We start from the raw sequence: 17,151 nt of genomic DNA, 5'->3' as shown, positions 1-17,151 counted from the left end.
GATCGCGGGTTCGTTCCCCGTACGGGCCACCAAATGCCGCAGTCTGGCTGGGCACAATCAGGAGCCACTTGTCAAAAGAAACTAACTTTATTTTTAGAACCACACACGACAAACAAAATAGTCTCTCAGGAAAAACCCTCAGAGCCTCAACTGCCACCACCGGCTTTCCACAAGCCTCTCTCTCCCCTACTAGCTTCTCTCCACCTCCCACAATCCTCCTGCTCTTGAGGCCGATTGGCTGGGTCACGTGGGCGGAGCCAAAAAAGTCCCCCAATGAGCAGCTCCGTGGTCTGAAAGGGCAGGGAAACAGCCCAATGAGCATCACCGCAGAGGAGCCAATCAGCTAGATGTTGCTGGGGCCGAGGAGCCAATCAGCTAGATGTTGCTGGGGCCGCTGTGAGCCAATCATCAGCCGGCAGCTGGAAGTTTGCTGGGGCCCCTTTGGCTGTGGCTCTCAACACATTTCAGTGCTTAATCCAAATCGCATAAATCTGCATCTTTAATTTACTGAAATTTGCCTCTGTATTAATGTACTGTAAGCATCTGATCTGAGAGACCCATGCTCAGATTCTTCCTTATAGGTTGAATGACCCTGTGAAGTATACCTGATGTCTACTACACTTAAATAAATCACATAAGATTTTGGGCTAGGGCTGGGGATACAGCTCAGTAGAGTGCTTGCCTTGCATGCACAAGGCCCTGGGTTCAATCCCCAGCGCCCCCCAAAAAAAAGAAAAAGGAAAAGAAAGATTTTAGGCTGGGGCTGAGCTCAGTGGTAGAGCGCTTGCCTAGCACATACGAGGCACTGGGTTCAATCCTGTGCACCAAATAAAAAATAAATAAAATAAAGGTATTGTGTTCATCTACAACTAAAAAAAATATTGGAAAAAAAAAGAAAAGATTTCCTGGATCTTCCCTGGAAGAAGAATATGTGTGCTAGAAGTTTCACGTGAGACCTCTGTACCCAGCACACATTGTATCCAGTATTTTTGTTAAGTGTGTTTTTAAAATTTTGTACAGCTATTCATAGTGGTGAATGCCTATTATCCCAGTGGCTTGTGAGACTGAGGCAGGAGATCACAAGTTCATTGTCAGACTCAGCAACTTAGTGAGGTCCTCAGCAACTTAGGGATACCTTCAAAAAGGGCTGGGGATGTGGCTTAGTGGTTAAGTACCCTGGGGTTCAATCATTATTACCAAAATAAATAAGTAAATAAAATTTTGGATGCTATTTAATTATTTAACAAATTAATGTATGGATATGTTCTTTAAAAAATAAGACTTAACTCCCTCTACACTTTTTCACACCTGGCATATTCTCTGCTTTCCTAGATGAATTTTATTTGTATCTTCCCAGACCTTTATAATAAATATGTTTTTAGATACTACAGTATATCTCTATTTCACCCAATTTAATAATAATGTTGAGAATTTTTCATGTTGCTATGAAGACTTAATCATGTAATTAATTTTTGTTTTAGTTAAAAAAGCAACAGTGGACATAAACAACCATTTATTAAGCTTAAAAATTGTGCAGATGGAATTCACACAACTTGTTTGTGTATAATGTCTTTGTTCTTGACTGGAAAACTCAGGGTCGGGGCAGGAAGCATCTGAAGGCTTGCTCATTCCCTACTACTTGAGGCTGGTGAGTAGCTGAAACCCTAACTAGTACTGTCAGCCAGAGTACCTATGTATGGCCTTTCCATGTGGCTGCTTGCCTTCCTCACAGTACGGTGGCTTGGTTCCAAGGTCAGGCATCCATCCTGAGTTAAGATGAAGAAGGGGGGAAAAAAGGCAGCGGCTTTATATATATATATATATACACACACACACACACACACATATATATACATATACACATACATACATATATTCCATGTATATATGTCAAAATTCATTCTACTGTCATATGTATAGATATACATGTGTGTGTATATCTATACACATGACAGTAGAATGCATTTTAACATATCATATATACATGGAGTATAACTTCCCATTCTTGTGGTTATACAGGATGTGGAATTACACTGGTAGTGTATTCATATATGAACATAGGAAAGTTATGTCCAATTCATTCTACTGTCTTTCCCCCTTCCCTTTCTCACATTCTCCCCTGTCCAATCCGGTGAACCTCTACTTTCCCTCACTATTGTGAGTCAGGATCTGTATATCAGAGAAAACATTTGGTCTTTGGTTTTCCGGGATTGGCTTCTTTCACTTAGCATGTTATTCTCCATTTCCATCCATTTACTGGCAAATGCCATAATTTCATTCTTATGGCTAAGTAATATTCCATTGTGTATATACACACCACATTTTCTTTATCCATTCATCTGTTGAAGGGCACCTAGGTTGGTACCCTAGCGTATCTATTGTGAATTGAGCTGCTATGAACATTGATGTGGCTGCGTCACTACAGTATGCTGATTTTAAGTCCTTTGGGTATAAGCTGAGGAGTGGGGTGACTGGGTCAAATGGTGGTTCCATTCCAAGTTTTCTGAGGAATCTCCATACTGCTTTCCAGAGTGGTTGTGCCAATTTACAGTCTCACCAGCAACGTATGAGTGTACCTTTCCCCCCCACATCTTTGCCAAAATTTATTGTTACTTATATTCTTGAAAATTGCCATTCTGACTGGAGTGAGATGAAATCTCAGTGTAGCTTTTTAAAATATATTCTATTTTTTTAGTTGTAGGAGGACACAATGCCTTTATTTTTATTTATTTATTTTTTACATGATGCTGAGGATTGAACTAGTGCCTCACCCACGCTAGGTGAGCACTTTCCACGGAGCCACAACCCCAGCCCCTCAGTGTAGTTTTAATTTGCATTTCTGTAATTGCTAGTGATGTTGAACATTTTTTCATATATTTGAGACCATTCATATTTCTTCTGTGAAATGACTGTTCAGTTCCATTTATTGATTGGGCTATTTGGTTTTTTTGGTGTTCAGTTTTTTGAGTTCTTTATATATCGTGGAGATGAATGCTCTATCTGAAGTACAGGTGGCAAAGATTTTCTTCCATTCTGTAGGCTCTGTATTCATATTCTTGTTTGTTTCCTTTGCTGTCAAGAAGCTTTTTAGTTTGATACAATCCCATTTATTGATTCTTGATTTTACTTTTTAGGATTCTTATTTAGGAATTCAGTTCCTGAGCTGACATGATGAAGATTTGGGCCTACTTTTTCTTCAAGTAGATTCAGGGTCTCTGGTCTAATGCCTAGGTCCTTGATCCACTTAGAGTTGAGTTTTGTGCAAGGTGAGAGATAGGGGTCTCATTTTACTACATATGGGTTTGCAGTTTTCCTAGCACCATTTGTTGAAGAGTCTATCTTTTCTCCAATTTGAGTTTATGGCGCCTTTGTGTAGTAGGAGAGAACTGTATTTTTGTCGGTATGTCTCTGTGTATTTTATTCAAGGCAGCAGCTTTTTATGACCTACCTTGAGAACTCATATATAGCACTTCTGCTCTATTGGTTATAGCAATCACTAGCCTGGCCATGTTCAAGAGGAAGGCAAATAGATTCTACCTCTTTTTTTTTTTTTTTTTTTTAGTTGATGATCACCTTTATTTTGTTTATATGTGGGGCTAAGAATTGAACCCAGTGCCTCACACATGCCAGGCAAGTGCTTTACCACTGAGCTACAACTCCAGCCCATAGATTCTACCTCTTCATGAAGAGTAGCAAGATTCTGGAAGAGTGTTCACTTCGGCAGCACGTAAACTAAAACTGGAAAAATATAGAGAACATTAGCATGGTCTCTGCACAAGGATGACACACAAATTTGTGAAGTATTCTTTTATTTATTTATTTTTGGTACTAGGGATTGAACCCAGTGGTGCTTAACCACTGAGCTACATCCCCCACTTTTTGTATTTTATTTGGAGACAGAGTCTCACTCAGTTGATTAGGGCCTCGCTAAATTGCTGAGGTTGACTTTATGATCTTCCTGCCTCAGCCTTCTGAGTCACTGGGATTATAGGTGTGCGCCACTACTCCCAGCTTCCATATTTTAAAAATATTTTTAGTTGTACGTGGACACAATACCTTTATTTTATTTTATTTATTTTTTTAATATGGTGCTGAGGTTTGAACCCAGTGCCTCTCACATGCTAGGCAAGTGCTCTACCACTGAGCTACAATTCCAGTCCTAAGTGTTCCATAGTTTTTAAAAAGAAAAGTTCTGGAAGAGCATGTGTGACTTGGAAATACTGTGGCTGTTGCTGGAAAAACCAGCTATATATTTCTAGAAATTTTATATGCATATTTCTATGTATATAGGTTATCTCTAATTTACATAGAAGGGATCATATTACATATACATTATGTGGATTGTCACCCCCAAATTCATATGTTAAACCCCCTAATCTCAAATTTGTTGATACTTGAAAGTGGAGCCTTTTAGAGGTAAGTCATGATAGTGGAGCCCTTCTAATAGGAATAGTGCCCTTATAAGAAGAAACATGAAAGAGATCTCTCTCTCTACCTGTGTGCATATACCAAGAAGATATCCATCTACAAATCAGGAAGAGGGCCTCCATCAGGAACCAAATTAGCCAATACCTTGTTGATTAATGTTTGTTTCAGCTGCCCAGTGTATGGTATTTGTAATTTTATCCTGAACTGAGATAGAAATTGGTACTGAGAATTAGCATGTTATTGTAACAAATACCTAAGACATGTGGAAGTGGCATTGGAACTGGGTAATGCATATAGGCTGTAGAGTTTTTAGGTACATGACAGAATAGATTGATGTTGCTGTGAGGGACTTTGGGTAGAAATGTGGACTTATAGATAATTTGGAGAGGTTCAGAAAAGCAGAGTTATAGAGAAAGCTTCTATCTTAAAGAATACATAAATAATCAAGTACATAATTTTGGTAGAGATACAGTAAGGTCTGATATGGTCTTGGACATAAATGAGGAGTGTATTTTTGGACAATGCAAAAAGTTGATCTTTGTTACAAAGTGGCAAATAGTTTAGCTGAATTATTTGTGATCTATTATAGAAAATAGAACTTGTCAATTATAAAATTAGATATTTATTTATTTATTGGTACTGGGAATTGAACCCAGAGGTGCTTTACCACTGAGCTATATCCCAAGCCCTTTTCATTTTTTATTTTGAGAGAGGGTCTCACTAAGTTGCTTAGGGCCTTGCCATGTTGCTAAGGCTGGATTTGAACTTGTGTTTCTCCTACTGAGTTATTGAGATCACAAGTGTGCTCCATTGTACCTGGCAAAATTGGATATTGAGGTGAAGAGATTTATTAGCAAAGTATTGAAGGAAGTGAATTGTTTTCTTCTGACTGTTTATAGGAATATTTGAAAAGAGAAAAATGAATTGAAAATGGAATTAAGCAAAAAGGAACGAGAACTTAAAAGATTTAGAAAATTTGCAGCCTATCCATATTAAAAAAAATAAGAAAGTGAGTTCATTAGAGAACATCAAGGGTGTGGTAGACTTACCATTTGCTAAGAAGATTATTGTATGTGTGAATCATAGCATTAGTCAGCAACTCATGCAGGAAAATGCCAGGTAGAACTGAAAGGGAAAAAGACAGGGTGGAATGAAGGAGTGTTTTTTTGGACTTTTTGGATTTTACAGGACAGGACCATAGAGCTGTTTGGTTGCAAATGTGCCTTATTTTTCAAGACAAGGGAATAATGAGTCAAGTATCCTTAGAGCTGCCTCCATAGTTTCAAAGGGGAGGTTCCATCACCTCCCTATCAACAGACACTATGGTTCTGCCCAAAGCTTTACACCCACCAAAACCTTGGGGTCAGAGCTTTTTGGAGTTGTAGTAGCAGCCCAAACTAAAACTATGCATTTCTACAACTGGAGGGATTTTTTTTTTTCATTTAACCTATTTTCATACTTGCAAATCAATGTCAGGCTTGTTTTTTGTAGTACTGGAATTTTGTCTTTTTAAAAAAATTTTTGTTTAATTAATTAATTTAATTAATTAATTTAATTTATTTATTTATTTTTATGTGGTGCTGAGGATCTAACACACTGCCTCACGTATGCTAGCAGTGCTCTACCACTGAACTACAACCCCAGTCCTTGAAATTTTGTCTTTTAATAATGCAAGTAATATGTGACTATCTATGAAAGCTTGAAGTAATGTAGATATATGGAACAAAAATGTTAACATCCCCCTTTCCAATTCCCCGCTCACGACCCATTGCAACTCTTGGCTGCTATTACTTGTTCACATTGTGGACCTTCTAGTCACATTTTTATGCACTGATCTTCCTTTATATGTAATCACAGTAAACTATACTGTAAGTGTAAATTATGCTGTTGTCTTTTCATTGTCAGTAACTTGCATGATGATTCTTGGTTCAATAAAGTAATTATACTCAAAAAAAAAAGTATTTTGTAGGGTTAGGGAAATTTTTTGAGAAAATCAGGAGTGGTTGCTATACTTGTATATCATTTAGGCAAAATAGCTCAACCTGTTAGTGTTAGACATTTAAAAATATTTTTAAATATTTAGACTTAACCTGATTATTTTTAGCTTTCTTTTTTTAAATATTTATTTTTTAGTTGTAGTTGGACACAATGCCTTTATTTTTTAATTTATTATAAAATTTATTTTTTAATTTATTAGGTTCAATTCCCAGTACTGGGAAAAAAAATAAAAACTGGGTGGCAGTTATTGTCAGTAGATAGTCCACATGTGGGTCCCCATTCCTCACAATGCAGAAAATATTTTGTCTGTGGTTCCATGTTGTAGATATTGCCATGCCTATTTGCTTCATAGTACATGTTATCCTTGGTTTTTCTCTGTTATATTTACAAGTGATTTTTCCCTGGAGTAGCCAAATCAGCATCAGTAGTACAACTGTATTCCCAAAACAAATAAAAAACAAAAACAACAACAATAAAAAACCCAAGATGCATTGTGAATTAGGCTTCCTTGCTTAAAGAGTTTCATCAAAACAGATTACTGGGTGCAGTGGCATATGGCTCTAACCCCAGCAACTCAGGAGGCTGAACAGGAAGATTGCATGTTCAAGCCTACCTTCAGTAACTTAGCAAGACACTATCTCAAAAAATACATACAAGGAGCCAGAGTTGTGGCTCAGAGGCAGAGCACTTACCTAGCACGTGCAAGGCCCTGGGTTCAATCCCTGGCACAAAGTAAAAATAAAAAAAATAAAATAAAGGTATTGTGTCCATCTACAACTAAAAAAATATTTTAAAACATATAAAAATGTCAGCGGATATAGCTCAATGATAAAACACTCCTGGGTTCAATCCCCAGTAACAAAAAACAAAGCAAAAAGTTAGATTCTCCCATTTTACTAAATATATTGTTTTTTAATTTATAAAAAACACCCATCAGGGCTGGGGTTGTGGCTCAGTGGTAGAGTGCTTGCCTAGCACATGTGAGGCACTGGGTTCAATCCTCAGTACCACATAAAAATAAAAAAGATAAAGTTATTGTGTTCATCTACAACTAAAAAATAAAAATAAAGACAATCAAATTAGGTGTTTGAATCTGACACATTGAATATATGCATTACCCTACTCTCATTTGGAAAAAAACTCTGCACCCTATACTAGGAATGTGGTCATGATACTTTGGCGCCTCATTATTCAGAGCCTACAGTACAGCTTGCCTGTGAATGTGAGGGGTTGTAAGGGGGTTGGAGGTGTAGCTTTGTGGTAGAGCATGGGCCTAGCATGTGCAAGGCTCTGGGTTCAATCCCTAGGACCAAAAAAAAAAAAAAAAAAAAGAAAAAATATAGCCAGGAACCCATAAATGGTCAAGATCCAATACCTGCTCTCAGAAGGATTCCCAAAGCCTCACTGCAGATTAGTCTAAGCCAGGCTCCTGATGAATGATGAATAATTTCTATATATTTTTGTTTTTGAAATACTAGGTATTGAATCAGGACTTAGCATATGCTAGCATTCTGCCACTGAGCTACATCCCCAGCCCCATGATGAATAATTTCTGACATTCTTGGTTGTTGTGTGTGTTTACGAGTGTATGTATTTACTCATTTTTCTTATCTTTGTTTTTGAAGTACTTGGGACTGAACCCAGGGAGTCGCACGTGCTAGGCAACCACTAATCATTTTTCTTTTTCTTAAAGCTAAAATGGCTCCTTTTTGCGTAGCAGTGAAGAAAAGCTTTTCTTGCTGAAAGTGATAATTTGACTGCCATTCTTCTGACTTCCCTTACCTAGAAATTGATACAATTTCCATATTAAACTGATAAAATTTCTGAATTTGTATATGAGTTAAATGGGTTTATAAAACTTGTATAGCAGGACAAGTTAAGTTGTATATTTCTATTTTTTGTTTTTAAAGTATAATCCTTTCTGGTGACACTAAAAGAGGTCTCCTAGTGTCTAGGAAAATATGGCTGTGTTGGTCTTAGTGATTACTGAGTAATTATGTACCTTCAGTCATTTTCACATTACCCTTTTCATTACCAGTTCTATTCTACTTTTTACAGAAACTCATTGAAAATATTTTGTAACCTCTAACTGTGGTTGAGCGAATGCTTCATAATGATAATGATATGTTAACAAAAATTGTTAACTTAAGGATCACAAGTTTGAGGCCAGTCTTGGCAATTTAATAAAATCCTATCTCAAAATAAAAAATTATAAAGGGCTGGGGAGCTGGGCACAGTACTATATGCTTATGATTCCAGCAACTTGGGAGGTGGAGGCAGGAGGATGTCAAATTTAAGGCCATCCTGGGCAACTTAGTGAGACCTTGTCTCTTTAATTTAGCTGTACCCCTACACCTCCCAAAACTCAGTTTCTTCATTTGGTAAGTCGGAATAATAGTATCTGCCTCCTGCCAGTGATTTTAAAGATTAAACAAAATAATAAGTTAAACTTCTTGTACCTAGCACATTGAAAGTTCTCAATAAATATTTGTTATAGTAATTAAAAGTATGTGGAAAAGTGCATATTTTTAAGATTTCTAGTATGTATACTATATTTTACCACATAGTCTTTACATATTTTATGCCAATTTTTTTTTGCAAAAAAATGAGGTGTGACCATTATGTGAAGCTTTTTATCACTTAAAAGTCATTTATTACTAACGTGTCTTTGGTGCAAGATTTGGAATGTACATTAATGCAGTGATGATGCTTTCATGCAGTGAAATATAGTAAACCAAGCACAGTGGCACATGCCCGTAATCCCAATTACTTGAGAAGCTGAAACAGGAGATTCACAAATTGGAGATCATCCTGGGCTACCTTAGTGAGACCCTTTCTCAAAAATTTAAAAAAGGCCTGTAGATATAACTCAATGGTACTGTACACATCTAACCTGCCCAAGGCCCTGGGTTCAATCTCCAGCACTGGAAAAAAAAATATGTGTGTGTGGAGATATATCTACACAAACACACACACAGAGATGTATATGGATATACATATATGTGTATTTTCTGTGGTACTGGGGATCAAACTGAGTGCTTTATGCACTCACCTACACCCTCAGCTCAAAACGTCTTTCCAATAATTATTGTCCAATTTTGGTCAAGTCTAATAGTTAATTTTTCTTTCTTCTTATTCGCTTCAGTTGCGGCAGTCCCAGTCTTACTGCACGGACACAGAATGTCTTCAGGAATGTACGTACCAAAGGGGCAGGAGGAGGGTTGGCCTTGGGAGCAGAATTAGAGGTTGAATGAATATTGTCAAAAGTTGTTCCAGCAATTTGCTCTTTAAGGAAATGGTTTTCAGTAATGTATTTGCTACTTAAATATTTCATTTTTTAACTTACACATTGATTTTTATCTTCCTCAAAAACAAACCCAACCGGGAGTGGTGGAATATGCCTATAATCCCAGCAGCTTGGGAGGCTTAGACAGGAGGATCTCGAGTTCAAAGCCAGCCTCAGCAAAAAGCAAGGCACTAAGCAACTCAGTTAGACAGGCTTTATATAGAATACAAAATAGGGCTGGGGATGTGGCTCAGTGGCTGAGTGCCCCTGAATTCAATCCCTGGTACCCCCACCCACAAAAAAAAAAAAAAAAAAAAAAAACCAGGCTGGGGTTGTGACTCAGTGGCCATGAGGCCCTGGATTCTATCCCTAGGACTGAAAAAACAAAAAACAAACATAACCCTGTCATTGGATAAAGTTATAAAATCACAAATAAGAAAAAAAAAGGAGAGACTTTCAGAATACTAAGTTAGCCGGGCACAGTGGGACACACCTGTTATCCCAGCATCTTGGGGGCTACGACAGGAGGATCACAAATTCATGTCTGGCCTCAGCTACTTACTGGAACACCTAGACTGCTAGCTCACATCCTCTACTCTTTTCCTAGCATCTATTTGGCAGGCATGGGAAATTTGAGGGAAGGAAGGAGGCCATTCTTTCCCAGGTTTGGAAGCTTTGGGGGAGTTGATTCTTTTGGCTCTATGTTATCATTCCCAAGAGAGATGGGCAGTAGAGAGGTTTTTCCACATGGCTTTATGGACAAAAGTGATTGTAAGTGAGAATCAAAGCAGGAAGATGGATCTCATATGGTAATTGACAGACTTGGTGACCATTATGTGACACCTTCTTTTTTAAAAAAAATTATTCTTTTTAGTTATACATGACAATAGAATGTATTTTGACATATCATACATACATGGGGTATAACTTCCCATTCTTGTGGTTATACAGGATGTGGAATTACACTAGTAGTATATTCATATATATAACACAGGAAAATTATGTCCAATTCATTCTACTGTCTTTCCCATTCCCATCCCTCTTCCCTTTCTCCCATTCTCCTCTGTCCAATCCAGTGAACTTTCACTGTCCCCCACCATTGTGAGTCAGGATCTGCATATCAGAGAAAACATTTGGTCTTTAGTTTTCTGGGATTGGCTTCTTTCACTTAGCATGCTATTCTCCATTTCCATCCACTTACTGGCAAATGCCATAATTTCATTCTTATGGCTAAGTAATATTCCATTGTGTATATACACACCACATTTTCTTTATCCATTCATCTGTTGAAGGGCACCTAGGTTGGTTCCCTAGCTTATCTATTGTGAATTGAGCTGCTATGAACATTGATGTGGCCGTATCACTAAAGTATGCTGATTTTAAGTCTTTTGGGTATAAGCCGAAGAGTGGGTAACTGGGTCAAATGGTGGTTCCATTCCAAGTTTTCTGAGGAATCTCCATACTGCTTTCCAGAGTGGTTGTGCCAATTTACAGTCTCACCAGCAATGTATGATTGTACCTTTTCCCCCACATCTTTGCCAAAATTTATTGTTACAAAATTGAGGGAGGGAAGATGGCGGCGAGGGGAGTGCATTACCCCCGTGTGCTGCTTCACTGTGTGGGAGTATGACAAGTCAGGACGGCTAAAGGATATCTTGTTAGGAATTTCCAGCAATAGTGGGGTGCGCCGGAACCTGGAGGAAGGATTTCCATCGCATGAGGATCGGCTACGGGGACTCAAACGCGAGAGGTTTGTCGCACGGAGGGTAACACTGCTTATTCAGCAAATCGCCCCGCGGCTAGAGTCTGCAAGGCGCGCTGGGATAGAGACGCAGGGTTACAGCGCTGCAGTTTCTGCCAGACGCGCAAGCACCGCACTCAGGGCTGAATTCTGGGTTCGAGACGGGGAAGGAAGCGGTCCATCTCGGTTCTCCACACCGGGCAGACCACAGAGGAGGCCAGCAGCCACCATGTTGGTAAACTGACGTCACCACACCTGTTTTTGACTGACCGCAGCTCATTCAGCCATAGAACAGGTAATTTCAGGCTGCAATTCGCCTGCGGCTTGCAGACAGATTGCTAGGGTTCAGCGCCTGGGGGCTTCTTAAAATCTGATCTTATCGGAGTGAACACGGAGCGCGGGGCGGCCGAGTCCCGGCTCCCGGAACCGTCCCGGAACCGCCCTGGCTCCGGGCTGCGGAGCCTGCGGAGGCTGCTTCTTGGACCCTGCTAATATCAGAGCAAACACGAAACACCAAGAAGCCGAATTCCAGCTCCCGGAACTGAGCCCGCGGGGACTGCTTCTTGGAGCTTACACTTATAGGAGCTTACACCGAGCACAGAGCGGCCGAGTTCCGGCTCCCGGAACCGTCCCGGAACCGCCCTGGCTCAGGGCTGCGGAGCCCGCGGAGGCTGCTTCTTGGACCCTGCTACTATCAGAGCATACACCAAACACTAAGCGGCCAAATTCCGGCTCCCGGAACTGAGCCCGCGGGGGCTGCTTCTTGGAGCCTACACTTATAGGAGCTTACACCGAGCACGGAGCGGCCGAGTTCCGGCTCCCGGAACTTCCCTGGACCGGGGCTAGGAGCCTGCGGAAACTGTGTCTCGGTCCGGGTCCTGCTGAGGGCAGGTCAGGACTCACCCATTGCTTGGGTTGCCTGGCAAGGGGAACGAAATGCTGCCATTCGCATAGGATACCAACATGGCAGAGATCTGATGTCAGCAGAAAGCGGTGGAGGAGAGATCTTCATCAATACCAGCGGTGACATAAGCAGTTGGTCTCCTGGTAAGGGGGGTGAGGCTCAGTCACCCGAGTCTCCTCAATTTGTCCTCGAGCCAGAGGGAAGGAGCCGGGCCACCGCCAGCCCCCGGAGCAGGCCCAGCGGCTCGCCAGCGTGGTGACCGCGTGACCCCAATTGGAGAGGGGGCGGAGCGGAGCCGCCACCCACACCCGCCAGGTGGGCAGACCCACGACCCAGTAGTACATGGGCGTGGTAGGAGGGGCAGGGCAGAGCCGCCCTTCGCGCTTGCAAGGTAAACAGACCGGTGACAGCCTGGCGGGTCAGGCACAGTGGCCTGCCAGTGTGGTACACACGTCACCCCAACTCGAGTAGGGGCAGAGCAGATCCTTATCCCACGCCCGGATCAGGCCCTGCCGGTGTGGTGGTCACGTGACCCCAATTGGAGTGGGGGTGGAGCGGAACCGCCACCCGTGCCCGCAGGGTGAGCAGACCAGTGATCAACCTGCAGATCAGGCCCAGGGGTCCGCAGGCGTGGTAGGAGGGGCAGGGCAGATCCGCCGCCTGCGCCTTCAAGGTAGGCAGACCTACAACAGACCGGCGGATCAGGCCCAGGAGCCTGCCGGCGGGGTACAAACACCACCCTAATTGGAGTAGTGACAGAGCAGAGTCGCCTCCCTTGCCAGGAACAGACCCAGCATCCTGCAGGCGGGGTAGTCACGACACCCCAATTGGAGTAGGGGCAAAGCAGAGCCTCCACTCGTGCCCGAATGGTGGGCAGATCTGCGACCGACCAGCAGGACAGGCCCAGTGGCCTGCTGGTACGACAGACACGTCACCCCAATTGGAGTAGGGGCAGAACAGAGCCGCCACCAGCTCCCAGAACAGGCCCAGTGACCTGCCGGCGTGGTAGCCACGACACCCCAATTGGAATAAGGAGAGAGCAGAGCCGCCGCCCGCACCTGCAGGAAAGATACGCAAGCAGTATGAAAAGACAAGGAAAGAAAGGACCACAAGCAATGCAGGTCAACGCAACTTTAGAAGAGGTAACAGCTGCAGCAGATGGAATGTCAGATAAAGAATTCAGGATATACATGCTTCAGATGATCTGGAGTATCAAGGAAGACATTAAACAGCAAAATCAGACAATGAAAGATCACTTCGACAACGAATTACGCAAACAAATCCAGGAAGCAAAGGATAAACTATACAGGGAGATAGAGGTTATAAAAAACAAGCAATCAGAAATCCTAGAAATGCAGGAAGCAATAAACCAACTTAAAAACTCAATGGAGAATACTACCAACAGAGTAGAACACTTAGAAGATAGAACATCAGACAATGAAGACAAAGTATTTCAACTGGAAAAGAACATAGACAGCTCAGCAAGACTGTTAAGAAACCATGAGCAGAACATCCAAGAAATATGGGATAACATTAAGAGACCAAACTTAAGAGTCATTGGGATACAGGAAGGTACAGAGCTCCAAACCAAAGGAATGAGCAGTCTATTCAATGAAATAATACAAGAAAACTTCCCAGACTTGAAGAATGAGACAGAATCCCAAATCCTAGAAGCCTACAGGACGCCAAATGTGCAAAATCATAAGAGATCCACACCTAGACACATTATAATGAAGATGCCCAACATACAGAATAAGGAGAGAATTTTAAAAGCTACAAGAGAAAGGAAGCAGATTACATTTAGGGGCAAGCCAAGCAGGATGACAGCTGATCTTTCAACACAGACTCTGAAAGCTAGAAGATCCTGGAATAACATATTTCAAACACTGAAAGAAAATGGGTTCCAACCAAGAATTGTGTATCCAGCGAAATTAAGCTTCAGGATGGAGAATGAAATTAAAACCTTCCACGATAAACAAAAGTTTAAAGAATTCGCAGCTAGAAAACCATCTCTTCAAAACATCCTCGCCAAAGCATTACAGGAAGAGGAAATGGAAAATAACAATGAAAACCAACAGTGGGAGGTAGGACAGTAAAGGGGGGGGGGAAATAATCAAAGAGGAAAACAAACAATGTTTAGTAACAGAAATAAACAAATATGGCTGGAAGAACAACCCATATCTCAATAATAACCCTAAATGTTAATGGCTTAAACTCACCAATTAAGAGACACAGGCTAGTAGAATGGATCACAAAACAAGACCCAACAATATGCTGCCCACAGGAGACGCATTTGATAGGAAAAGACATACATAGGCTGAAGGTGAAAGGTTGGGAAAAATCATATCACTCATATGGACTTCGGAAACAAGCAGGCGTGTCCATACTCATATCAAATAAAATAGATTTCAAGCCAAAGTTAATCAAAAGAGATAAAGAGGGACACTACATACTGCTTAAGGGAACCATACACCAACAAGACATAACAATCATAAATATTTATGCCCCAAACAATGGTGCAGCTATGTTCGTCAAACAAACTCTTCTCAAGTTCAAGAGTCTAATAGACCACCACACCATAATCATGGGAGACTTCAACACACCTCTCTCGCCACTGGACAGATCTTCCAAACAAAAGTTGAATAAGGAAACTATAGAACTCAATAACACTATTAATAACCTAGACCTAATTGACATATATAGAGTATACCACCCAACATCAAGCAGTTACACTTTTTTCTCAGCAGCACATGGATCCTTCTCAAAAATAGATCATATATTATGTCACAGGGCAACTCTTAGACAATATAAAGGAGTAGAGATATTACCATGCATCTTATCTGATCATAATGGAATGAAACTGAAAATCAACGATAAAAGAAGGAAGGAAAAAGCATACATCAATTGGAGAATGAACAATAGGTTACTGAATGATCAATGGGTTATAGAAGACATCAAGGAGGAAATTAAAAAATTCTTAGAGATAAATGAAAACACAGACACAACATATCGGAATCTATGGGACACATTGAAAGCAGTTCTAAGAGGAAAATTCATTGCTTGGAGTTCATTCCTTAAAAAAAGAAAAAACCAACAAATAAATGATCTCATACTTCATCTCAAAATCCTTGAAAAAGAAGAGCAAAACAACAGCAAAAGAAGTAGAAGGCAAGAAATAATTAAAATCAGAGCTGAAATTAATGAAATCGAAACAAAAGAAACAATTGAAAAAATTGACAAAACTAAAAGTTGGTTCTTTGAAAAAATAAACAAAATCGACAGACCCTTAGCGATGCTAGTGAAGAGAAGAAGAGAGAGAACTCAAATTACTAGCATACGGGATGAAAAAGGCAATATCACAACAGACACTTCAGAAATACAGAAGATAATCAAAAACTATTTTGAATCCTTATACTCCAATAAATTAGAAGATAGTGAAGGCATAGATAAATTTCTTAAGTCATATGATCTGCCCAGATTGAGTCAGGAGAATATAGACAACCAAAACAGACCAATATCAATTGAGGAAATAGAAGAAACCATCAAAAGACTACCAACTAAGAAAAGCCCAGGACTGGATGGGTATACAGCAGAGTTTTACAGAACCTTTAAAGAGGAACTAATACCAATACTTTTCAAGCTACTTCAGGAAATAGAAAAGGAGGGAGAACTTCCAAATTCATTCTATGAGGCCAACATCACCCTGATACCTAAACCAGACAAAGACACTTCAAAGAAAGAAAACTACAGACCAATATCTCTAATGAACCTAGATGCAAAAATCCTCAATAAAATTCTGGCGAATCGGATACAAAAACATATAAAAAAAATTGTACACCATGATCAAGTAGGATTCATCCCTGGGATGCAAGGCTGGTTCAATATACGGAAATCAATAAATGTTATTCACCACATCAATAGACTTAAAAATAAGAACCATATGATCATCTCGATAGATGCGGAAAAAGCATTTGACAAAGTACAGCATCCCTTTATGTTCAAAACTCTAGAAAAACTAGGGATAACAGGAACATACCTCAATATTGTAAAAGCAATCTATGCTAAGCCTCAGGCTAGCATTATTCTGAATGGAGAAAAACTGAAGGCATTCCCTCTAAAATCTGGAACAAGACAGGGATGCCCTCTCTCTCCACTTCTCTTCAACATAGTTCTCGAAACACTGGCCAGAGCAATTAGACAGACGAAAGAAATTAAAGGCATAAAAATAGGAAAAGAAGAAATTAAATTATCACTATTTGCAGATGATATGATTCTATATCTAGCAGACCCAAAAGGCTCTACAAAGAAACTATTAGAGCTAATAAATGAATTCAGCAAAGTGGCAGGATTTAAAATCAACACGCATAAATCAAAGGCATTCCTGTATATCAGCGACAAATCCTCTGAAATGGAAATGAGGACAACCACTCCATTCAAAATATCTTCAAAAAAAATAAAATACTTGGGAATCAACCTAACAAAAGAGGTGAAAGACTTATACAATGAAAACTACAGAACCCTAAAGAGAGAAATAGAAGAAGATCTTAGAAGATGGAAAAATATACCCTGTTCATGGATAGGCAGAACTAACATCATCAAAATGGCGATATTACCAAAAGTTCTCTATAGGTTTAATGCAATGCCAATCAAAATCCCAATGGCATTTCTTGTAGAAATAGAGAAAGCAATCATGAAATTCATATGGAAAAATAAAAGACCCAGAATAGCAAAAACAATGCTAAGCAAGAAGTGTGAATCAGGCGGTATAGCGATACCAGACTTCAAACTATACTA

At 40.2% G+C, this 17,151-nt stretch overlaps 1 protein-coding gene and 1 non-coding gene across 3 annotated transcripts in view; both read left to right on the top strand.

The window, feature by feature from the left end:
• The window catches only part of Smim14 (small integral membrane protein 14), a 90,309-nt gene that overhangs the window by 51,239 nt on the left and 21,919 nt on the right, over positions 1-17,151 (top strand). For both annotated transcript variants that reach the window (XM_046451363.2, XM_046451449.2), the window contains exon 3: positions 9,572-9,620. In XM_046451363.2, the coding sequence (XP_046307319.1) occupies positions 9,572-9,620 (49 nt within the window). The remainder of the gene's footprint in view (positions 1-9,571; positions 9,621-17,151) is intronic.
• LOC124109995 (U6 spliceosomal RNA) lies at positions 3,709-3,815 on the top strand. The gene has a single exon (XR_006857155.1). It is a non-coding gene; the product is annotated as a U6 spliceosomal RNA (small nuclear RNA).

The sequence above is a fragment of the Marmota monax genome, unplaced genomic scaffold (genome assembly GCF_021218885.2).
Source record: "Marmota monax isolate L192 unplaced genomic scaffold, Marmota_monax_Labrador192_F-V1.1 WCK01_AAM20220418_F8-fsc00025, whole genome shotgun sequence".
In the NCBI taxonomy this organism is placed as follows: Eukaryota; Metazoa; Chordata; class Mammalia; order Rodentia; family Sciuridae; genus Marmota; species Marmota monax.
Note: the sequence above shows the minus strand (reverse complement) of the source record. Positions and strands in the feature narration are given on the sequence as shown.